We start from the raw sequence: 23714 nt of genomic DNA, 5'->3' as shown, positions 1-23714 counted from the left end.
CAAGAGTCCTGGAAAACCTGGAAATTTAGAGACTAGTTTTCCAATCATGGATAACACCAAAAGTCTGTAGTCGATCTGCTGGAGACGCGGCGGGAAAGATCAGCTGTGGTTAGAACCATCAAGCCTTGTGGTGCACTTTGCTGAGTCATGTTCAAGGACCAGGGTGGATGATTTAGTGGCACTTAGTGGTGCGGTTGCAGATTGTAATGGCCGGTCCAAACACAGAGGAGAAACTACAGTGGCTGTGAAACTCTGGTCTACCGTAGGAACATGGTGGTTCAACATGGCGGACTCCGTAGAAGAGGACCCGCTCACTCTGGAGGTTAAAACGACTCAGCAAGGACAGTGTTGTAAAGTATGTGATGGAAACACATCAAGCATGCTAATTTTACTGCTTTATAGTGTAATAAATACATGTTTTGTAATTGAAACACACTTCAGACACGTTATATTGCCGATTCTGAATATCCTGTAAGTTTTCATATGTTTTTGATGTGGTAGAGCGCCGGTGTCCCATTTATTATCCTTCTCTGTTTCAAGTTTAAAGCAATAATATGCAACATTTCCTCATTAAAGTCAAAATTAGGAGATAAAAAGTCATCCAGCGTGGGAGAAGCAGTGATTTTTAAGGTGGAACTGCCATATTGGGGTTTTTTTTACCAGTTTTAATCAGTTTGTTTTGGAGAGGAGGAGACCTCTGTGGATAATTGGGCTCCCGGTAGAAACCTCCTGAACCATGAACACTGAAGGAATCCTAACAGGGAGAAGCTGACTGCAAAAACGTCCTCTTTTCTCATTGTTTTGATATTTCTGCCCTAGTGGCAGAAATTACACACTGTACCTTAAAATGGCTGCGGTCAACTTGAGTTTTCTTCTTTAAGTGTAACAGATTGGTGCATTTAAATGTGAATTCCCGGACCACCTTCAATAAAACTACATTTTGCATTTGGCTCAGTCGGTCCATTTTAAACTGCAGTACTAACACATTAAAGTACTGCAGAGAAGTCTTAAAACACTGGATTTTTCTTCCGTCTAATAACTTTAGTTAACTCTGAGGTAAGACTCTGGCGGAGGCACTGAAGGCGAATGCTTTGTTGGATTAAATGCAGCAGTGACCGCAGTCCGTGAACCTCCAGACAAAGCCACACAGAAGAGTGGAGAGATGCATGGTCAAGCCGTGGTTTTAAACTGCACCCAATCAATGCTGCTCAAGGAGGACGATGAAAAAAGCATTTCAAAATATCTTCCGCAGACTTCACATCTTTTTCTTTCTATCCTTCCACTTTCTTTCTCCTTCCACTAGTTAACACTGTTGGTGTTGCCTTGGTCAAGGTCATCCTCGTCAATGCCATCAAGCTGCGGATGTGTCGTGTGCCGGAGTGTGCCGCTTTTTAATGACGCACCACAAAGGCAGCCAGGCCAGTGCTCCGACCTCCGCAGCACACTCGTCTCTTTTCACTTCTCCAAGTACACACCCCAGATGGGTGAGAAACATTTGACAGAATAGCCTCCTGTCATACTGCATTGTCCGGAGAGATAATTGATATTGGTGTTTAGCTGTCGGAGGCTAACGACAGGGAGACCTTGAACAAACACAGAGAGGCTGTGAAAGGAAGATGTCTCAACGTCCAGATACAGAAGAGTGTTCAATTTGGAGATTTATTAAGTCCACGGAGGTGTAGATCAACAGCAAACCCCCCAACATCAGCCCACGTTGTACCGATGTGTAGCAAAATTGGTACATGTGTATGTGTAAGACCAAACAAGCAAAAAAGCCTCTTGGACCCAAACCCCAAACCAAACAGGAAGCTATAAACTTGGACTTTGTTGCAGAGTAGAAGTAAAAAATAGCACAAAATGGAAATACTACAAAATTGTACAGTAGTTTAGTTACTTTCCACTGCTGCTGCCAATAAAAAAAGTCTGTCAAGCAGGGGAGGAGGTTGCAGATTAACACAAATAGTCACGATGCAAATCCACACGTGCGTCTTTGTTCATGTTCAACGTTTGCACGAAACAAAGCAAATCACAATTAAACAGCTACACGTCTCCAATTTCCAGTTGCTGGGCCACATGGAGAAACGTAAGGACCAAATGATGTTTGGTTTGAGGTTTTACATTTCAATTTAGCCCCAGGTCTGGAAGCCATTAAGGCCTAATCTGAATCCTGGTCAGTGCTTGCTCCCTGGAGCAGAAAGTACGCTTTTATTAGCATCAACTCACACACACACACACACACACACACTGGCACACACCCAGCCCGCGTCCAATAATGGTGAAACAGCATCTCATTACTGGCCATTAGATTTGTATTACTTTCATTTGAACTGGCAATACGTCTCATATTCATAACGGGAACAAACATGAAATAGTGACACAGCTGCATGATGGGAGCCAGGAACAAATGATTCATAAAATGAAACAGTTTGTGCTACAGGGGGCAGGATGTTAGTGACGCCCACTGATGTGCTGACAGGTACGACTACAGCCGGTAATTAAGCACATAAATAAATCAGGTTTTTGAGTCCGATCTTTCCTTGGAGCCGAAATGTAAATGTACGAGTGAGCGAGAGGAAATAGAAACGAGGGCAAAGAGAGTGAAACCTCCTCCGTCTCTGTGGCACGCTGAGTATCTCTTACTGATGGACACAGCACATTAACTGGCTCATTATCAGCCTCCCACCATATGGACTCGGGCCGGGGTGGGTCAGAGCCGTGGCCGCCCGAGCCGCAGCCCCCCCACCCCCCTCTAATTAGGACAATTATGCCATCTCCATCACGAGGGCCAGTTACACAAAATGGTGTCACGCCCTCGCCGAGATTGGTGTCGCCGAGCCCAGACTGCGAGAGGAGACCGCGGCGTCGCTCCGAGCTCACAGAGCAATTACCTCCGGGTGAGAGGTGGCGGAGTCGGAGGGGGGAGGAGAGAGGAGAGGTGAAAAAGAGAGAGGACAACAGAGAGGAAACGGTAGAGAGATGGAGGGAGGACTGCAGCAAGAGGTTACAGTATCAATGAAGTTAACATCGGTGACTTTAGGATTGATTGTGGACCGGTTATTTATTTGGTCATTTGACCTCTATTGGTCCTGTTAAAGTTAAAGATATAATGTATAACATCTCCTCATTAAACAGTGTGTAGATTTAAGAGCTATGTCCTATATGTAGTTGAATAAATCAATAATCTATAATCAATGGAGTCATATCCCCTTTGTGCCTGCGTCAGCGTTGTGGTTGTCTGCCAGAAGCTGTCATACATTGACTGTTGATCCAGTCTGAAGCCACATTGTTACCATCCACTGTTTAGATCTTGGTGCTTTTTAACTCTAGATTTGAACCGGATGAAGGATTTTAGTCATCGGACGTCTGGATCTTAAGTTATCAGAGAAACAAGCTGAGCTAACGTTAGCAGCAGCTCGGCTCGCAGCCCCTCCTGGACGTCCTTTGTCTGTCCAACAGCGTGGGAGAAGCAGTGATTGTTAAGGTGGAACTGCTTTATTCAGTGTGTTTAGCGGTTTTAATCGGCAGTTCAGTTAGTTGCAATCTGCAACTCCACCCCTAGATGTCACTAAACTCCTAGTGTTCACACATTTAACTCCTTTATTCCTCCTTCATGAGTTGTTTCAGGTTCGTTACAGGTAGAATCAAAATCAGCCCGCAGGGAGTTGAAACACCGCTACTTCCTGTTTAAATGGCCCCAAAAACCACTTCGATATCATCCAAATCGGCCAAACTGTTGCTGAAATATTGCCCATATAGGTGATTATTAATGTCATTAAATCCAATAATGTAAATTGACCAACATATGCACGTTAGTATCTGGCCGTTTCTAAATGCTGGGGACCCACACTGTAGTTTCTAACAACAAACTTTGGGGCTCTAGTGGCTGGAAAATTGACCATTGTGTTAACTGTCTGGAGGGACCGGTATTAACGGCACACTGAACTGATGAAGCACACGCTTGTGGGAAGATATCAGGGAAGGATATGCAATTAAAATCTGAGCCAGCTACATAAAGTTGAGTTAATAGCAGGTACTCTGATGCACCGTAGCCTCTACAGTGCAATAATTAGTCCGCATTCATTGTGAGTGTCGTTCTATAGACACATGACTCAGAGCTCATCTCCAATCCAACGCAGACCCAGTTTCCCTTTCGACTACCCGACGTTCAACTGGTGATGTTTTATTTTCTCCCTTTCATAGCAGAATCCTTGAGTCTTAAATTAGGCCCTGAGGGTGCCTGCGGATCGATAGGCTCACTGCAGGTGCACGCCGACAGGAACAACAAGGGAAGGCATTTTCCCTCTCCTTTCATCGGGATAAAACAAGCTTGATTGGGAGCGATGAGTGGAGCGAAGTGTGTGAGTTTCCCGTCCACCAGCAGCTCCAGCGTGTTCCCGCGGCCCACGTTCATTACAGCCGGGCGCCGTATTGACCGCGTTGAACAGCAAAACGGAGATCAAGCTGGGTTACAATGGGGACGCCTGAATTCCTGAAAACAAACTGTTATTGATTTGTGTAAGTAAGTTGAATAAGCAGCGTATGAGAGGCTGCTCTGAAAGCCCGGTCCCATGTCAGAATCCACCTCTGCCTCCGTCTTACTGCAGGTTTTTCGCCAACGCCGGCCGCCCTTATTGACTGTTTGGAGTATTCATGCATAGGTGGAGTCCACTTTAGTACTGAGTGTAACAAGAGGGTGCCAGGATCTGTGTGAAAGTGGCTGATACACAGGAGGATAACTCCTGAAACTGAAGTTACCTATAACATATAACAGCAATATCAACAGCTGAGAAAACACAGAATTTAAAGGCAACTGTCTTTAACGAGTTTTGAAACTCGCCAACTCCGCTGAAATTGTTGAAACTAATTAAATCAAACATTTTAAGCATCACAACTTAACAGTACAAATAGAAATTACAAACTGAAGTTGATAAATACTTAATCAAGAATGTTCTTTTTTACAAAATTTAGCAATTATTTAATTAAATTAACTCATCTGATTGATTTTAATGTGATTAAAAGTTATTTTAACTCGAAAACAAAAAAAATATGGTCGAAATGAAGTTTTATTTAGGGAAACATTTTTATAAATACAAAAAAACATGGTATAAGTCAGAGCTCCTCTTGTGTCAACACGCTCCTGCTCATAAACATATATAATGTCATTGTGACCTTTATTAAAATAAAATATACACATATTTTCATATCTGAATTCATTTATTTGATTTATTTTTATTCAACCAGGGAAAACCCACTGACATTTCATTCTCTGTGGTTCCTTCGATACACGGCACACATTCAATAAACCCACAAAACAATAACAGAAATAAATATATATTTAAAAAAAAGGTAAACTAAGTCATATAAAAAGTGTTAAACTTTCCACCAGTTAATCCTTCTGTCTGTTACTGAGCTGCTTTTGTCCGCAGTCTGTCTTTATATGCACGCTGATGAAGATTAGTTTCACATAGTTAATCATTGTTTTATGTAAATGAGGTCGCCCCAAACAACTGATGAAGGTAGCCGTATATAATCCTCTCTCTTTCTTCTTATTTATTAAACAAAAATCATAATACAGAACACATTCAGGTGGCATACTGACATTATTCCTTCATCAATATATTAAAGGAGGGGCACAAACTTACTGTCTCCTTGTTGTTGGAGGGGAAAATAGTTGTCATGTATCTTGGTGGATTAACAGTGGATTAATGTGACAGTTTGCTGAGATAATAATAGGTTAATAATATAATATTCTTGGATTTTAATGAATCTACTGTAGTGCTTTCACAGGTTTGTGGTTGTTCACTGAGATTTCTGTGCACGAAGGTCCCGCCTCTCCTGCTTCGCTATTGGCTGTTGCGTTGTGGTGAAACTTTTTCCTGGCACGCCATTGGCTGAGGCGTAAGGTTGAGGAAGTGCAGCGGTTGTGTTTCACTCCGGCCGGTCGGCGCTAACTGAGGGAACTTTAGGGGACTTACGACAGATTATCCAGATGTTTCTCTACCCACAACTCAACTGACGACGTCCGGCTCGGATTCCCTTCGCAGGTCGGTGAATATTTTACAGTCTGTAGTATTTTATAGTCATATTAAAGAGCCGTTTGCTAGCTAGGTTAGCCGCTAGCTGGGCGCTAACGTTAATAATTAACTTTCATCTTTGTTGTGTTTCAATCAATAACTTTATCAAAACTAACTATTGGTACAACTGTGAGCTTCCTTAAACTGTCTTATTGTTGTTAAAAGTAAAGTAAAGTCAGTGACAGTACTGTAAGGAGCCAGTAAAGTTTAAATAACACCTTACAGCCTGTAATGTTTTAAAGATAAGAGACTTTATTGATCCTTTATTGATCCTTTATTGATCCCTCAGCAGCTCCACATACAACACTACACACAGAGAAAGCACAAAGTGCACAAAGATAAGGATTGAAACATTTACACACTGGTTTTCCACTCATGGAAATTTATTAAAATGACCAAAAAATCCTGGAAATAATTCCCGTTGTCCTGGAAAACCTGGATTGTGTTTAAGCCCCTCACCCAGGAGTGCATGTCGTTGTGATCTGAGTAATCAGTGTCCTTTTTATTGGGATTTATCTAGTTTTTATTGGTGCAAAAACATGAGTTAGTTTCTGTTATAAACAGCAATAAAGTACACAAAGACAGATAAACAAAAAGAGAAATAAAAACAACAAACAACAGACACACACCGGATCCTGGAGGCGTTTTAAAAGTAACTTCCTTAACCTTATTTAAAATCCAATCTTTACCCGGTCGGAGGAGAGGTTATTCAAAGTGAAACTACATTCAGAGCAGAGAGCATAAAATAAAACACATATATGAGTTGTTATTGTGTTTTAGAGGAGAAACAGATTGACCAACAACAGTCGGTTCAGATATTACTGTTTCCTAAAAGCATTGTGGGAATCTCAGACTTTGAACTTCGTGTGTGACTTACAGCAGCAGTTATTAAAGCACTGTTTCTTAAAGCTGGCTGTATTTTAAATAGTGTTTTCTGTGACTTAGAGAGCTGACACTATGTGTTTAACTGTAAGACAGAAGGTGGAAAGTTTACTGTTTGCTCACCTATAATTAAATCTCCCTTTACATTTTCTCTGCAGTTTGAGTTGAGATGTTCTGGATCAGACATTGTAATGTTAATCACTTTGTATGTAAAGGTTTAATCCTGTCTTGCACATATTTTCTGAATCAGTTTTCATGGCGCCGCCGAGAAAGAGGGCGCTACCCAAACCGCTCCCAGAGCACTTCGTACTGACGGACGCCGAGAAGAAGGAATGGAGGCTGGGGAAAATGATTGCTCAAGGTGGCTTCGGACTCATCTATCTCGGTACACACACACACACACACACACTCTTAAGTATGTACATGTGTGCACACCTGTAGGACAAGGTACACACATTGTTTCTGGGGAGACTGTTGATTGATCTCTTTCTCTCCTGGTTGTGAAACATGTTTGAACAGATCAGATTTCAACTCATCAGCTCGTCGTGTCTCAGTTCCCTTACTCCTCTGATCCAGTGTTTTCCCAAACTTTTATTCTGGAGATCCACTTTTTTTAATAAATGATAAACCAAAGTGAACATTTTTACAGGTATTTCTGCATCACGTCATGTTTTCTAGGACAGATAAAGCAGCTATCTAGAAGAGAAATACATTTGATAAATCACAACTGTGTTTTATGAATGAAAATTATAAAAGGCCTGGTGATTTTTAAAAGTTACTGTAACAGGCCGTCTCACTGTTTCTATTTCCTCTCATCAGTAAAACGATTTTAAATACTTTATAAATGAGAATAAATGAGGAGGAGGAAGACCCACGTTTGGGTTTGCGACCCAGTCTCCAGAGTTCATGAAGACCTGTAAATCCCAACGTTTACAAATCCTTGTAGTGCTCAGTTTGGCGTTTTGTTGGTTTCATGGTTCCTCTGCCGTTGTCTCGCAGCCTCCCGGGATGTGCACAGACCTGTTGCAGCAGACACCGACTTTGTCATTAAAGTGGTGAGTACATTTGCACACAGACACAATAATGCTTGTTGTTTGTTACATGTTGGTACATACTGCAGCTGTTACCATGGTTACGGACAATAAATCATGTAGGAAGTGTTTAGAGTGACATTTCCTCTTTTTTTTTTTTTTTTTTTTTTTTGGTTCAACTTCACTAAACGTCACATGATTTTAAGTTAGTGGTTCCTTCTTTTCCCAAAATAAAAGCATCAGACCGAACACAGCTGTGCTTTAAAACAACGCACTGGGCTGCGTTGATGGGCTTTGTGTTGCTTCAGGTACCTGAAACATGATCCAGGAAATCCAGTTAGTGTTAGTCAGAGTAGCAGCAGTTTATAATCCACTGAGACAGTAGAGGTTTTCTTTTTCATTGCCAGTAGAAATACCAAGTAATCAACCTTGAATGTATCTGATGGGCCACCGCGGTGCCTTGCTGGATGATGTCGTATTGTGCTGTGGTAAAGCCTAGACAACCCTAAATATTGACCCCTGTGACCAAAAATCTGTGACATGGTGTTATTTTTTTAAGATTCTGGCAGATTCACTTCATATTTTTGCATCACTGGACCTTTCTGTAGCTTTATGTTGCCTTTTTCTACTGTCAGGAGTACATAGGATCTAAAAACACGAGTTACAGCAGTTCTTTCAGATTATTAATCAATTAATCATCAGATATTATCATTAAAACTGACCATTAAATTAAAACTGGTATAGCGGTTCATCCGGTGTATCGTCAAGCACTGTGGGAAAGAATCCACAACCAGTTTTATTTGCACAACTTGAATTGGTAATAAGGTGATTATTAGTTAGGACACTTTAGGGGGTGTATGCTGAGACGTGTGTGTATTTTTGTCCGGAGCTTCTTCAAGCGTCAGGTAATCAGGAAATTGTTAATAACGTGTGTTTGTGTGCGCAGGAGTACCAGGAGAACGGCCCCCTGTTCTCCGAGCTCAAGTTCTACCAGAGGGCAGCCAAACCGGAGAGCAGTGAGTAGCGCCGCCCGTCCGGCGTCCCGGCAGCTCGCTGGAGCACGAGTGTGTTTGACTGATGAAGTGGCCGCAGTCACAGAGGCTTTGCCGCCTGCCGCACAGTAATTAATAATAAGCCAAAGCAAACATGCACCTCAGTGGCAGTTGCACCCCCCCTCCCTCTCTGTCCGTGCTTGTCTGAGCTCTCCAATGCCTCCGTTTGGAGAGCAGCGAGAGAGAGGGAGCCACTCACACGTAATGATGGCCGGGCCTCCGCTGAGCCCCTGACCACCTGCCAGTCTGGTTGAGCGCCAGTCAGGCCAGCCGCCATAGAGCCCCGAGCCAGGCCCACTGCTTTGTCTGGGGCCTGTGTGTGTGTGTGTGTGTGTGTGTGTGTGTGTGTGTGTGTGTGTGTGTGTGTGTGTGTGGGTAGTACCCTCAGTACAGTAAGATTGATATTTGCATGCATGCATTATTACACTTACAAGGACAAATTGGAGTTCTGGACAAAATCTTTGCCTACTTTTCGCAGAGTTTAAGGGCTTTCATTCAGATTCCTCTTGGAAGAAGAGAGACTGGGGGTTAGGTCAAGGTTAGGGAATCATTAGACTCCCTCCAGACTCATTGTCAGAACAACAAAGTAGTCCAAAGCACCAGGGTTTCTGCTTTTTTGTAAGAAAATGGACTTAATTATTCCTCTTTTAATCTCGTTTCAGTGCAAAAATGGAAGAGAAGCAGGAAACTGGACTTCCTGGGCATCCCAGCGTACTGGGGATCCGGGCTTGCTGAATATAATGACCTCAGGTATTGACAACATGTTATCAGATGATGATTGTTTTACATGTCTACTCCCTTTTTTCAAACAGCAGCATTTTCTCTGCATTTTACAGAATTACTGTAGGTTTGTTTCTGATACGTTGCACCTTAAGGTGACATGATTATTCAAATGTTGCAGGGCTGCACCAAAAAAGTCAACGATCAGCCTGTAACTCTGCAAACCGGGTCTCAAAATGATCCCAAACCACAAAACTAAGAAGCACTCCGACGCTCTCTGCTCCGTGCTGACTGTCAGTGAAGTCAGCTCAACCACCTTTGAACCCGGCAGCGGTCTAACCTTCTCTGCTGCCTTCCACTGTGACTGACTCTTGGGCTGACACGCTTCAGGGTGCACTGGGGTTTTATAAGTGAAATATGAGCAAGAATTTCTCTGACTGCGTGGAAATCCGATGTCACAGATGATGAAGAAAGGCATTAAAACATGAGACTCATGTAGCTGCGTTTTCACCACAGGAACTGCCGAGAGAGAAGTTTAGCGCGCTGAACGAATATTAAAATCTTTGAGTTGTGTTGTCATAGGAGAGAGGAAATGTCAGCCGGTGCAAATTATAAAAGCAGATTTAGTTCTTTGGACGTGTGCATATCCCATCTGGTATAAGGAAAAACATTTTAATGCCGGTGTAAATGCATTTAAAATATATTTGTGTGGATGTCCAGTCAGTGTTGATGATAAATGTAGTCAACTTTAGTAGTCAACAAGAAAATTATAGTGGCTAGAGCGGCTCTATTATTCAGAATCATTTCTCACTCAGGTATCGCTTCATGGTCATGGACCGACTCGGCAGTGACCTGCAGAAAGTCTGCGATGACAACGGAGGTCGACTGAAGAAGGCCACCGTGCTCCAGCTTGGACAAAGAATGGTGAGATTGTGTTCTTTAATGGTCATTGATCAGGGATGTGTGCGATCAGTCGACTAGCTGGGAAAGGACCCCCCCGGCAGTAATGCCACCGCTGGTTCTAGTCGTCACAATTTAAATTTCAGTTTAAACCTAGTTTATACAAGCTGAATGGAGCTCCTGCAGCTCATCGTAATTCTGCATGCTGTGTGTTTTGGGCGGTTCCAGGTGGACGTGCTGGAGTACATTCACGAGAACGAGTACGTCCATGCAGACATTAAAGCTGCCAACCTCATGCTTGGTCACAGAGACCATCAACAGGTTAGTCCACTGTAGACCTCCACTAATTAATCCTGCACATGCAACGATGTGAGAACTTACACTTTATGTATAGAACACAATTAAGCCCTATGCTTCTGTTACATTAATAATGCAAATGATCATTTATCAGATATCAATTTTAATGAGGATTATGTCTCTAAGAAGATAAATTCACTTTGTGTCTTGAATGGCTTTGTAATTATAGTGTGTGTGTGTGTGTGTGTGTGTGTGTGTGTGTGTGTGTGTGTGTGTGTGGCTGTAGGTCTACCTAGCAGACTACGGGCTGTCCTACAGATACTGCCCCGATGGAGTCCACAAAGAATACAAAGAAAACCCCAAGAAGGGCCACAATGGAACCATCGAGTACACCAGCCTCGACGCCCACAAAGGACTCGGTAAAAACACTCGGGGAGTCTGTTAGCTGCTATAGGACATGTTCTCTCATAAAAGTACCGGTCAGAACGTCCTGCGGAAAATACGTCCCGCGTATGGATCAATCAGCAGCTGAACCAAACGACACTGGTTTATCTGCAAAACTTGTTTCTGGATTGTTACCATGGTTACCGTGGCGTTTGCACAGGCCTTTCTCTGACTTCACACAGAACAACTCGGCCCACTGGGTCACGAGGTGGGTCAGCAGACTGGCCGACAGCAGCTGATATATCAGGTGCTGCACTTTTATTTTGAAAAATCTCAACAAAAAAAATTATCCAACCTTGAAATAAAACGTAAATAAAAGCTTCGTCCTACATTATAAAAGTAACAAAAACAACCAAAGAGCTAATAGAACAATGGGAAGAATACATTGAATTTGTCAAAAAAGAAGCATAAATACAGAATACAGACAGAACTGAAGAAAAAGCTCCTAAAAATATCAGCAAAACTCATCTGTGATCAATATTCATCCAAATCTCTGGTTTTACACAAACCTCCGGAGCTCACTGTTTGTGTTCATTGTACAGTTTATCAGCTGTTCTATACTGTTAATGTTATACATTGAATATAATATGAAATATCCATAAAATATGTCACTTAGTTTACTCAGTGATAAGTGGAGAGAATCCCTTAAGGAAAAAGGTTGGGAACCACTGCGGCAAAACTTCCAAAGTTTCTGAAAAACGTCGCCATAAGAAGAGCCGACAGCAGCTCGCTACCCGCTCTGTAGTTCTTTTCAACAGCAAATTTCTTTTTTCTTTTCTTTTTGTCCTGATTGGTGCATTACTGGGACAAAAGAACAGCAATAAACCTACCCAGAACAAACATACCCCTTGATTCACAACTGCCAGTATTCAGGTATTTCTACAGTATCTATATTAACTCTACTATAAGCTCTGTCCTTTTTCTTTGCAGTCTTTGTTCGTCAATACATGTAAAATAGTCTCTCCGCGCTGCCTCCCTCGGAGGATATTGGGAACACATTAACTGGCAAATTGCCTACATGCTCCCTCTCTTCATTGACCATCGATTCTCCATCCGCGGCCCCCGCTGAATTCCCCGGCACTGCCTCTGTTTAACAATTCCCTAATTAGCCCAAGTCATAACCTGCATCGTGTATTCATCCCCCATTAATTAAGGGCTTTGATGTTTGGTTAGAGCGAGGGCCCGAGCCACAGATAACCTCTACGAGCTCCACGCCGACCGACTCCACCACCCTCCGGTTCGATACTGTGAGTTAGCGAGGCTCGGACTGCCTAATCGCCACTGCGGTGTTTCTATCAACGCAGTCGATAAGTAAAAGAGGGGCAGAAAATGTCCTGTCAGCAGTAACTGTGAAATGGAAAGTCACGTCAATTTTAATGTGGTTTTGAAAGGGGGGAGGAAGGGTGAGCTATAAAAATAATGATGCACCTTTTTTTTTTTTTTGCTATTCTACATGAAGGCACACAATGTAAAAGTCCATTTCCACCAAGTGCTCTTATTGGGGCTCCAGGAGTGCTGCAAGCCCGGCAGATAATCACTGTTTAAACACAGATCCATCCCTGTTTACACGAGTCGCTCCAAGACCTGCAGGAAGCTCCACCTGTGGGGAGGAAACATACAAACTGTCGCCTTTAACGCCTGCTTAAAAAAGGATTATGACCGAGGACCGGACCCTCATCTGCCCTCCCCTGACCCGATGGCACCAATCCCCGCAAAGATGTTGACAGGTTGCCATGGTGAGGGTTTGGTGAACGCAGCTGCCGAAGTGGCAGGCCTCTGAACCCGGAGCTAAACGGTGTAATTACCGGCATTCGGTGGGCGTCCAGCGGACAGAAGACCGTCTCCGAACAACAAGACTGTGAAGCAGAAGGGTTACGAGTGCGACACCGCAGCGCGCTTTAGGGAATCTGAATAACAATAGGAGATAATTAACAACAACACCGTCGCTGCCTCACCTCCCTGTCTGAAGCATGTAGAGAACATGTGAGCGGTGTGCACGCGTGTATGTGTGTGTGTCCAATCTCCCTTTGAGAGCTGTGTATGTGTACACACACGTGTTTCTCTCTGCACCATACTGACTCATTCCTCATACGAGGGCATCAAATACAGAAGATCAGAAACACAGAACGCTATTATGAGCTTCAGTAACGGGCCCAGAGCACGCACAGAGGGCAGCAGCGCTTAATGTAGTTGTTGATCTTTTTAATTGTTAATCAATTATGGCGCTCTGGGAGTTGTAGCACTTTTTCCAGTGTCACTATCACATGTATTTTTCATCTTTATTCTCCTCTAACGGCCTCTCGGTAGCAGTGAATTGCTGTGTAATTATTTACAACAATAGGAAGCCACACTGTAACACTGACCTCCAAACTGAGCGAACTCCTATCCACTCAGAGTTGTGTATCAGTGCTCACATATAGTGGACACGCTGTGCTGTTTTCACTGCAGAAAAAGAAAGATTGTAGATGTATTCTATGCAACATGCAACACCCTCTATCCCAGTGGTTCCCAACATGGGGGTCCCACCCCGCGCTAGGGGTCGCCAAAGCTTCAGACCTTCAGAATCAACTTCAGAATCGTGCATTAGAAAAGTACGCTGTTAAAACAATGTGTCAGGTATCAGGGAATTTGTCAAAAAAGAAGCTTATTAAGGATGTAAAAATCTAATATAGACCGGAGATTGTATAAAAAGTTCTTAAAAATCGTTCCACACTGACAACCTACTTCTTCACAGTATCCCTCAGTTCACAGTCCAGGATTACAGTACCACACAGGAGAAAGTCTGGTAGCCTCCACCTCACTCGCTCTGGAAAGACTCCCGACCGGAACCACCAGCAGTGTCGCAGTAGAAAATGCTGACTGGACCAGCTCACCACAGCTGTAGTGGTTGCGACTCGCCAGTGTTTCAGTTTAACGGGCGACCCGGTTAACTAGTGATAGTATACTAGGTGTTTTTTGGGCTCAAAGTTAGCAGTTAACAGGGACACAGACCCAGGAGTGCAGGTGATTAGTAGTGCAGTATCAACAGGTACTGAGATCAAACGTTATGCCGCTGTTGAGCCACCTTAAGTCACAGCAAGTTCCTTCACCACAACAGCTCTATTTAAATGATTCACATGAGCAATCATACATTTATATATTGGCTAAAAGACAGATGCATTAAGAGCGCAGTAAAGAAATTGATTATATATAAATGATCAATCGTGTAGATTTAATTAAAAAGAAATCTTCCACGGGGTTTCTGATGATGTAAGAACATTAGCTAACAGCCCTTCCTATCTTCAACCACCTCTCCCATCCTGATCATCCTCATTGATCGTTCAGCCTCCCTGCTGGGTCCAGACAGTTCTGAGTTTTGGATTCGGGCACAACATTTATGTCCTTGAAGTGATTTCCTTTCATCCCTTGCTCTCCGCTCATCAGCTCACCCTCTACGTCTCGATATTCTGTACCTACGTTAAAAACATTTGGATTACTTACATTTCCCGAACGTACAATCAGATTACTGCCCGGTGCCCGCCCGTTCCATGTAATCTGCTCCTGTGTGGCAGTGGCCATGCTTCCTCTTTAGACCAGCCTGTTGGCTGCGGAGGATCAATGCCGGCCGTGGCTCAGGGAGGAGATTTCTCCCCTCTGATGGAGCCAGTCGATAGGTAATTTCTCCAGAGACGCGTGGTGGCCGTTACAGTATTGAGTTGCTAAAACTCCCCGGGCTCGACCCCTTTGGATGGACTTGGTCGACCAGTATTGATAGACCTCACACATTAATGTAGACCCATGCAATCACACACTCTCACAATAAGAACACACTCTGGACTTCAAGAAGTCTTCGCACACAGGAAATCACTCCATACATTCCACATTATTAAATTCTGTTGTTCTCCCTGTCCTCCTGATCAGATCCCCGAGGTGTCTTTGGTTACCTTTAGGAGACATTTAAAGTACAGAAGTCTTAATAATGAATCGGAGTCAGAGTTCAGTTTATTGTGAAGGTTTTCACATGCGAGGAATTTGCCTCAGTGTAAGTAGAAAATCTAAAGAAAGATAAAAAGCACTAGCTGACCATAAAATATGTTATTTAAATGAAAGAGCTGAGTCAGTATTTCACAAACTGAAATGATTTATGGGTAAAAGAAACAAGCAGCATGTAACAGAATATTAACAGCAGACCGTCTTTCTGTCTCTTTTAGCTCCATCCAGACGTGGTGACCTCCAGATTTTGGGTTTTTGTCTTCTTCACTGGTTATGCGGTTCTCTGCCGTGGAACAAAGTTCTCAAGAACCCAACTCAGGTCCAGGAGGCCAAGGCCAGGTCGGTAGTCACTTGTACTGTTTTAAATGAAGGCACCATTCATTTCCAACCCTGGGACGAGACACCTTTCTCTTAAACTGAGAAGCTGTGCTCTTACTCTGAAAAATAAGGAAAATGATCTTGTTCCTCTGCTGGGATATTACGCAACCATTGTTGTTACAGGTTGAATCAAACTCAATTACAACAACCAGATTACTTTTCTAGTGCAAAATATGCTCGACAAGATTATTTTTCTTTTTAGAAAAGAAATAAGACTCACTTCCCAGAAACAAGACTTTCTTGAGATTCCTTTTTTGCAGTGTAAGCTTCAGTTTTAGAGACTGATGGAGATTGAACTCAACATATATTAGTACTACAAATGCTAGAGTACTAGAACACTAATTACAACACAGGACAGTTTGCTGGATGTGGATTCAGCTTGTTCCCATAATGCTTCTGTCCTCACTGTTTTATCTTCTCCTCTGCCCCTCTATCAGACTGATGGATAATCTGCCAGACTCTGTCCAGCGGCTCTCTGTGAGCGGAGCCAGCACAGGTAAGACCAGGTCCACAGGGCAGCTTCAGGTTACAGGACAGAGTGGACGAATCCTCCGAGCTGTGGAGGAGAGGAGGGGAATCTCTGTCTGTTATCTTCAGCTCCTTTAATGGAGATCCACAGTAACAGACTAATACAGATACTTGGCTGACTTACACAGGGATTATGGGTGATACAGTAGTTCCTGTATGCACAGACAGAATATTTTAGACAAGGTTTGCTCATGTGAGGCATCAAACATGAACTGTCTTCCTGGGGAGTTTCTGTCCATCGTGTTCACAGCAGCGTGCAGCTGAAATTTAAATCCTGTAGAGAGGCGACGTCCCTTCCCCACCGGTGACCTCCATGGGACCTTATTTCAGAAAAAATATGTAGGTCGTTAATGGAGAGAGACGGACACATATCATGTTTCAGTTTAACTTTGTCGACACATTTAGTGTTCTTACATTATCCCAAATGTTTCCAACAATGTTCAAACTCAGAAAAATCTGTCATTTTATTCAGGTAACGCTGTGTTTCACCGGTCGCCTGTCAGTGGCGTCATATCCCCTTTGTGCCTGTGTCAGCGTTGTGGTTGTCTGCCAGAAGCTGTCAAACATTGAATAGTGTGGGAGAAGCAGTGATTTTTAAGGTGGAACTGCTTTATTCAGTGTTTTTAGCGGTTTTAATCAGCGGGTCTGTTTGTTTGAGAGGAGGAGGCCGGTAGAAACCTCCTGAACCATGAACACTGAAGGAATCCTAACCGGGAGAAGCTGACTTCAATGACTGTTGTACTGTATCATCATGTATCATCGGTTTCACACGCTATTATCCAACGTTTTAATTTTACTAACAGAGATTCTACTTCAAGCTCGTGTCAGCAGTGCTGCATCCTCAGTATGAAATCTTCTCCAGGAGACTTGAGTCATGCAGGATGAACCTGAAGGTCTCACAGTGCAGATAAACGCTGCCTGGCATTGTATCTCCAACGCAGATTAGGCATGCGCACAGCCCCGTGTGTGTCTGTGTGTGTCTGTGTGTCATACACATTCAGCTGTGATGCATCGCGCTGGCCAGACGACGTGTATGACACATACTGCGGTAGTACTTGTATCTCTCACACACACAGTTGATGCATACCCCGGCTCTTATCTGAGGCGGGCAGCCGGGCCTTGTCAGCAAAGGAGCACCCGGTCCCGACCATACATCACACACTGAGCCCTCACACGGGTGTGACCTCTCCTTATAGAGAGGAGAGATAAAACACGACCAACTTTGAAAGGCATGTCAATGGGACGGCTGTTTAATTGCTACAAAGTTATTCAGGAGCCTCAGGTAGCTGAGAGAGAGGCAGCAGCAGAACCAGGATTTCATCTTCCTGTAGTCCGGATCGTTGTTTAGCCTCGTTTCCACACACTGACTTTAAAGGTCCTGTTCAGGTTAGCTTCAAAACATTCACGTATAAAAGATGGGCGTCTCCGCTTCCTCCCACTGTACAAAAATGAAGCCACAATATCCGTCTATAGCAATCTTCCTCTGGTGACGCTATTAGGGAGTCTGAGTTATTGACTGAATCAACTCCATAAAGAACATCTGGAGTTCACACTGTTTAATGATTATAGATTACAGATTGTCTGACGTTCACTCTCTTCCTGTTTCAGACGAGGTGGCTGCGTTCCTCCTGTATGTGAAGACTCTGGGCTACCAGGAGAAACCGGACTACCAGCGCCTCAAAGCGCTGCTGACCGGTGTTGTCACGGGAACTCTTGACTTCTCCGTACCTCAAAGACCTGCAGGGGCGTCAACTGCCAAGGTACAAGATCCCCCCACCAGGGAAAAGGTGAGAACATGACAAGGTCAGGTGTGTCAGACATTCAGCTGTCAACATTTTAAAACACTATTTTCGTGTGATAACAGTTTGCGTCTACGCTGGCGTTACTGTCTACAGTATTATTTCATCCTATCAACGTTGACTCTGATTACGGCACACACACGATCACGCTGATACCGTGGCCTCTTACCAAAGAAATATAATCATTTAGATCATTATTACATACTTTCATGTGTTTTGAAATCAAAATCTAAAGTTTTTTACAAGCCATAACTCCATTTCCCTTGTAACACCTGACTCCGTCATCCGTCCATTTTTCCTTTCTGTTAGTGCTTCTATCACGGGTCAGTAGGCGACGTAGTTAAATGATTTCTCTGTTTTAATTGTGTTTATTCTTAATTTATACTTTTTTTTAAAAATCAAATTCAGTCTGACGGGGTATTTTATTTTGAAAACTGACTGGATTCTGTATGCCGACTTCCTGCCAGTGGAACACAGCCGGTGGATTTTGGCTGTACGGCACCAAAGGACTCACTCAGTGTTTCTAGATATTCAGAATAGTTTTCATTGGATTTATTTCAGTGCATTGACAGTAGGTGCCCCCCACCCCTGGTGTAATGGTAATGTGTATGTACTGCAGAAAGTCTCAACACTCACTTTGAACTGTTGATTTAGAATTCAGGGAACATTCAACAGATTCCTGCTTCCTCTGTCGAGTCTCTTAACCCCCGAGTGGAGAAACGTGACAGCATTGAAGGGGGAGGGTTAACCTGCCCCTGACCCCCCCCAACCAACCCTCCGCCACCCCACAATGAGTATGTCAACCAGGGGCGGGCAGGTCGAACGCTGGAGGAGGACCACGATTCTCCTCAAACTCACCAGAATCACTTCTTGACCCCTCGGGCCCGGCGAGCGCCCTCTCAACGGCCCAATTTGAAGAAGTTGATGACACGCGCTTTCCAGAGCGCGAGGTGTCTCCAATTATGCTCCTGATTTCCTCTCCTCTCCTTGTGTCGTTTAATTTCCAGCTAAAGTGCTGGCCAGTTTGATAAAGAGAAGTGGCCATTTAGCGGCGGTGCAGTGAGGAGAGTGAAGGTCAGCCGAGATAAAGGCCATTCAGCGGGCACGCTCACCGAATCGCTCACCACTAGTGTTCCGATTATAGTTATGTAGAGAGAGGACATTTTATTTAAGAGAAACTAGTCAAACAGTTTAAACCTGCTTGTCACTGAAGTTACTGTACAGCTTAATGCGAGCGGCGGTTACAGGAGCAGTAAGGACATGAAATTGGCTCTAATTCTCCAACCGTCGTCTCAACAGAAAGCAGCCAGAGGGTCCTCCAAAGCCTCGGCTGCGGCCGCAGAGGAAGAGGAAGAGGAGAGCATGAAGTCTAAACCAGTGCCAGCTCACTACATAAGAGGACCCCCCCTCGCTAAACCTCAGGTACACAACTGGAACAACTCTAACAGGGTTTCTGCAGGTTGAATGTAACTTTTTAATACTTTAACAGTCTAGACTGGCAGAAAGAGTACGAAGGATATGAAGAGACGTGAGGGTTCGTAGTCACAGTACGATCAGTACTTTCCCCAAAACACATTAAAAACTGTCTGCTTTCTGTTTCCAGTATGAAGAAGATGACAGTGAAGAGGAGGAGGAGGAGGAGGATGAGGATGATGAGGATGAGGCCAGACCCAGACCTATTCCTGCATGCTACCTGAGAGGCCCTCCAATAGGCCCCAGAGCTCCGTCCAAACAGGTGTGAGGACAAGATACTAAAGCGGCCACATGACTGTATGACGTCATGTCGTGTGCATTAATGGCGCTATAGAACAAACACAAATATTTATTGTCAGTAGATCTTTATAAAGATGTTTTCAAACCTTCTCTCTTCCTGTTGTTGTAAAGAAATACACAGTCATCTCTCACAATATTCAGTTTATTCACATAAAAGAGCCAGCACGTGAATCGCCCTCTTCAACAGAAAGGTGAACCCACGAGGAACGCCAGGAAGTCAAACAACTTCACGGTGACCTCAGAGAGACAGGAAGTCCGCCCGCAGAGGAGAAAACCAGACTGCGACCAAGTGCACCCGGAGTTCAGGGGAAGATGGGATGAGAGGCCGCTCCTCTACAGTCGCCGCCAGTCGTACGAGAGCAGCTCCAGTGGGCGGAGTCCAGAACAGGAAGCTGGCCCCACGCAGAAGAACGGACTGTTGAGCTGGTTCGTCTGCGCGGGCGTCTTCTTCGTCTTGGGCACCGCTTTTGGAGCCAATTTAAATCACTGAGGAAAACATAAAAACCAGTCTGTTTGTTCCCTGATTTGGAGGCGGAGCCACTTCTCAGGACTTCTGGGCCGCCATTTTCACCGTGATGGGCTGGAACAGAAGGAGAATGGATTATTACAGTTGCTTTATTGGCGGCGGTCAGTCAGTGCGAGGTGCACACGTACCTTGCTGCAGTAAGGACACTCTCCAAACACAATGCTGAAGCTCTGCCTGCTGGAGGGGAGCGCCCGCAGCCACTGGAGGGAGGAAGGGGGAGACTCAAATGAATAGCTTGGATCCGACGCACACTTCAGAGCTACATTCAGGAGCTTTTATGTGGAACTGTTCAGCTTCCTCCTGCCGCTTCTTCTAATCTGGCTTTAAAAGGAGATGTGTGTGTGTGTGTGTGTGTGGACACGGAGGGTATAGAGAGGCAGAGGGAGCTTGTTTCCTCTGTGTGTGTCATCAAACTACGTTTACATGCACACAATATTCCTGTTTTTGCCCTTATTCCAAAAAAAGACAATATTCCTACTAGGGCTTCCCCCCAGTGAGCAGTGCGACTCCTCAGTGACTGACGGCCGCAGAAAAACACAAAAACATCATCAACCTTTTCTCCTGTAACCATATTTTAACTGTACTAGCTGCTATTAACTAGTTAGCATCTATTAGCTGACTGTACCAGGACAGAGGGAGTTTAAACACTACCAGCACGGGGCAAATATGACAATATATGAATATTGTCATATTTGGAATAATGGTGGAACATTAATGTGCGTTTAAACAGTCCATCAGCACTGAAAACATCTGAAACATCACTTCAACTTTACAGCAGCAACACGTTTCTGTCTTTGAGCTGATTCATTTTTATCTGTTAATGAATGAAATTCACTGTCTGCATTCAGATGAGTCATGTTGCTGTATTATTTTACTCAAACACACCAAATAAATATTTTGCACAATCATTGCGGGGTTGTGGATCATTCAGTGAGTTTTCTTACAAACAATAATACAGTAAAGCTGCTGATTGTGACAACGTACAATGTATGGAAGCCTATTACTGCCAATGTGACGGAAAGAATACAAATAAATCTCTTAAAATAATGACTTTGTGATATGAAGTCAAAACATTGAGAATCTTTTCTTTTTCCCTCACATTGGCAGAAATCAGCCTCCATAACTATGTGATATGGATTTGGAATAGGGATCCAAATCCAGGATATCAGCCAATATGGAGTATTGATCCAATAAAACAAATCTAGTTCTAGCAAAATGAGAAGATGTTTGCGAACTACAGAAATCTGTCAACAGTCCTTCAGACCGCTGATTAATATCCAGAAAACATAAACTTCAATTGACAGAAAACCTCCCGGAAAAGGATTTCTTGAAAAGAGCGGGAACCCTGAAGAGGAAACACTGATTTCTGACGAGGAAGAATTTAAATATATTGAGTTTTGTCCTGTAATTCAACAAAAGCAGCACTTTTAACATTAACTCTGACAGTTTCAGTATTATTTACATTTTATGAACCAATTATTAAGAAAATTAACACCAGATCAATCAATCCGTCATGATGTTATATTGTAACCCTCGTCAGCAGTTTGTCTAATTAAAGGTTCAGTGTGGAGGATTTAAGTAGAGTTTGAAGTAGTTGTAGTAGTTTCCAGGACAACAGATATTATTTCCAGGATATTTAGTCATTTTAATCAATTTCCAGATGTTTCCAAGACTGGAAAACTAGTCTCTAAATTTCCAGGTTTTCCAGGACGGTTATTGTTCCAAGCAGACTCTTTCCAACATGTCTACATAAATACATGTCAGTAGAGCTTATAAAGCCTGCTGCCTCCAAGTTAGCAAATGGGACGAACTAAAAAAGTCGAAGATGGTTTTAGGTCGTTCTTATCTCACTGATGTTTGTTCAGGTGGAGACGTCCATCTTTTATGGTTTTATGGGTTCAAAAAAACGTGTGAAGCAGCATTAAGGGGACCTCGCTGCCAACGTGTTGTGTCGGGCCGTCCGTGCTGTCAGGCCGCGATCATGTACGCATGAAGATTATGACGTAAATCAAACCTTGCCATTAGCTCTCCTATTACTGAATATTATCACAAGAGTGTTCAGGGCGGACTCTACGAACGTGTGAAGTTTCCTCAGTTTTTTTTTTTTCTTAAATGTTTTGAAAACCCCCTTTTTTATGGCGAAGGATGGAAACTGCACGCCACGGGACGCCACGCCACCTGCACGCTGTTCGACGGAATAACGTAAATAGCACAACTTTTAATGGTGAATGTGTTTAGATGGCTGTGTCCAAGTGTGGAGTCGATCCGATAAATTCCCTAGGAGGAGTTTGTTCAAATACAACGTGTGCAAATCGCCAGTAATGGCAGCTAAATCCAAAATGGTTGACTTCCTATTAAATTTGAGGTATGGGTCCAAGAGGCTTTCCTGCTTTTTTTAATCACGATACACATGCGTACCGATTTTCGTACGTGTCGACCTTACGCATCTTGAGGGCTGATTTGGGGGGGGCTTAGCCACTTGGCGCCGCCCATGCACGCGGGACAATTTCATACATCGAGTTCTCAAGCATGTTGCAACCGCCAAACATGAGGTCGAAGGGGCAGAAAAATAAGAATTCCTACAATTACAATAGGGCCTTTCACTGGTCAGTGCTCGGGCCCTAATAACAACGACCCCTCGGTCTGTTCACCGTCATAACTTTGAGTTATTGCCGCCTCCTGATGAAGAAGAGGATCTCTCTCTCTCTCTCTCTCTCTCTCTCTCTCTGTGTGTGTGTGTGTGTGTGTTCATACCTCATACAGACAGGCCTGGTGGAAGGGTTGTCCACAGCGAGGGTCGTTACACACCTGATCAGGGATCGCAGCTTCAAGACGGTAGGAGTAACAGATCCCACACTCCACGCTGAAACTCTGCACACGCACACACACACACACAAATAAAGCTTAAGATTTGGGCCGAGCTTCTGTAACCACTTAGTGTTAAACAACCTCTCTCTCTCTCTCTCTCTCTCTCTCTCTCTCTCTCTCGCTCTCTCTCTCTCTCTCCCCCCCCCCCCCCCCCCCCCCTCTCTCTCTCTCTCTCTCTCTCTCCTCCTCTCGTTTGCATTTCGCTGTAATGAGAAGCTCCTGTTTTTCCGGGGCGATCCATTAAGAGACGATGGCAGGTAAAAAAAAAAAAAAAAAATCAACATCTGGTCAACTCAACTTTTTTGCACTCCTCTGAATGTTAATGAAGGCGAGGCATTAATCACCGCGGCGACAGCGGATAAACACGCCGCCCTTTTAACCCATCCGTGGAGAGAGGAGGGGAAAGAACGAGTGTTTAAAAAAAAAGGGAGATAAATGGGTTTTTTTGCGTGATTAAAGCGATTTGATGG

The 23714-nt window shown here is 43.8% G+C and overlaps 2 protein-coding genes and 2 long non-coding RNA genes across 7 annotated transcripts in view; 2 read left to right on the top strand and 2 right to left on the bottom strand.

Moving 5' to 3' along the window:
- The first annotated feature begins 5888 nt into the window (after positions 1 to 5888).
- Positions 5889 to 21284, top strand: vrk2 (VRK serine/threonine kinase 2). Of its 3 annotated transcripts, none has more exons than XM_051425066.1 (14): positions 5889 to 6044; positions 7207 to 7341; positions 7956 to 8011; positions 8934 to 9003; positions 9702 to 9789; positions 10575 to 10683; positions 10888 to 10980; positions 11243 to 11375; positions 15591 to 15711; positions 16188 to 16246; positions 17887 to 18038; positions 19377 to 19499; positions 19681 to 19812; positions 20038 to 21284. In XM_051425066.1, the coding sequence occupies exons 2-14, from the start codon at positions 7212 to 7214 to the stop codon at positions 20338 to 20340; spliced, it is 1569 nt and encodes a 522-aa protein (XP_051281026.1). In that variant the 5' UTR covers positions 5889 to 6044; positions 7207 to 7211; the 3' UTR covers positions 20341 to 21284. The 3 variants fall into 3 exon arrangements, with proteins under 3 accessions (XP_051281026.1, XP_051281018.1, XP_051281035.1); XM_051425058.1 differs by having other exon boundaries at positions 17887 to 18065; XM_051425075.1 differs by having other exon boundaries at positions 17887 to 18065; positions 19992 to 20181.
- Positions 15364 to 17798, bottom strand: LOC127377337 (uncharacterized). Its single transcript, XR_007887668.1, has 2 exons — positions 16693 to 17798; positions 15364 to 16598 (listed from the first exon to the last, which is right to left on the bottom strand). It is a non-coding gene; the product is annotated as an uncharacterized LOC127377337 (long non-coding RNA).
- Positions 19977 to 23714, bottom strand: part of fancl (FA complementation group L) — a 25150-nt gene continuing 21412 nt past the window's right edge. Inside the window, exons 12-14 of one of the 2 annotated variants that reach the window (XM_051425097.1) lie at positions 23131 to 23247; positions 20505 to 20576; positions 19977 to 20430 (exon numbers count right to left, since the gene is read on the bottom strand). In XM_051425097.1, coding sequence (XP_051281057.1) covers positions 20395 to 20430; positions 20505 to 20576; positions 23131 to 23247 — 225 coding nt within the window. In that variant the 3' untranslated portion in view covers positions 19977 to 20394. Of the gene's footprint in view, positions 20577 to 23130; positions 23248 to 23714 lie in introns of both variants that reach the window. The other variant, XM_051425088.1, reaches the window with a different exon arrangement.
- LOC127377340 (uncharacterized) overlaps positions 23105 to 23714 on the top strand; it is a 2633-nt gene continuing 2023 nt past the window's right edge. Inside the window, exon 1 of the long non-coding RNA XR_007887670.1 lies at positions 23105 to 23211. This is a non-coding gene — a long non-coding RNA (uncharacterized LOC127377340). The remainder of the gene's footprint in view (positions 23212 to 23714) is intronic.

The sequence above is a fragment of the Dicentrarchus labrax genome, unplaced genomic scaffold, assembly GCF_905237075.1.
Source record: "Dicentrarchus labrax unplaced genomic scaffold, dlabrax2021, whole genome shotgun sequence".
NCBI lineage: Eukaryota > Metazoa > Chordata > Actinopteri > Moronidae > Dicentrarchus > Dicentrarchus labrax.
This window is presented reverse-complemented; position numbering and strand designations above follow the sequence as displayed.

Bases quoted from the DNA above. Each gene is read 5' to 3' on its own strand.
- vrk2 (XM_051425058.1), top strand. From the start codon at position 7,212: ATGGCGCCGCCGAGAAAGAGGGCGCTACCCAAACCGCTCCCAGAGCAC. The intron at 7,342-7,955 runs GTACACACACAC...GTTGTCTCGCAG, and splicing joins CTTCGGACTCATCTATCTCG to CCTCCCGGGATGTGCACAGA. The intron at 11,376-15,590 runs GTAAAAACACTC...TGTCTCTTTTAG, and splicing joins CGACGCCCACAAAGGACTCG to CTCCATCCAGACGTGGTGAC.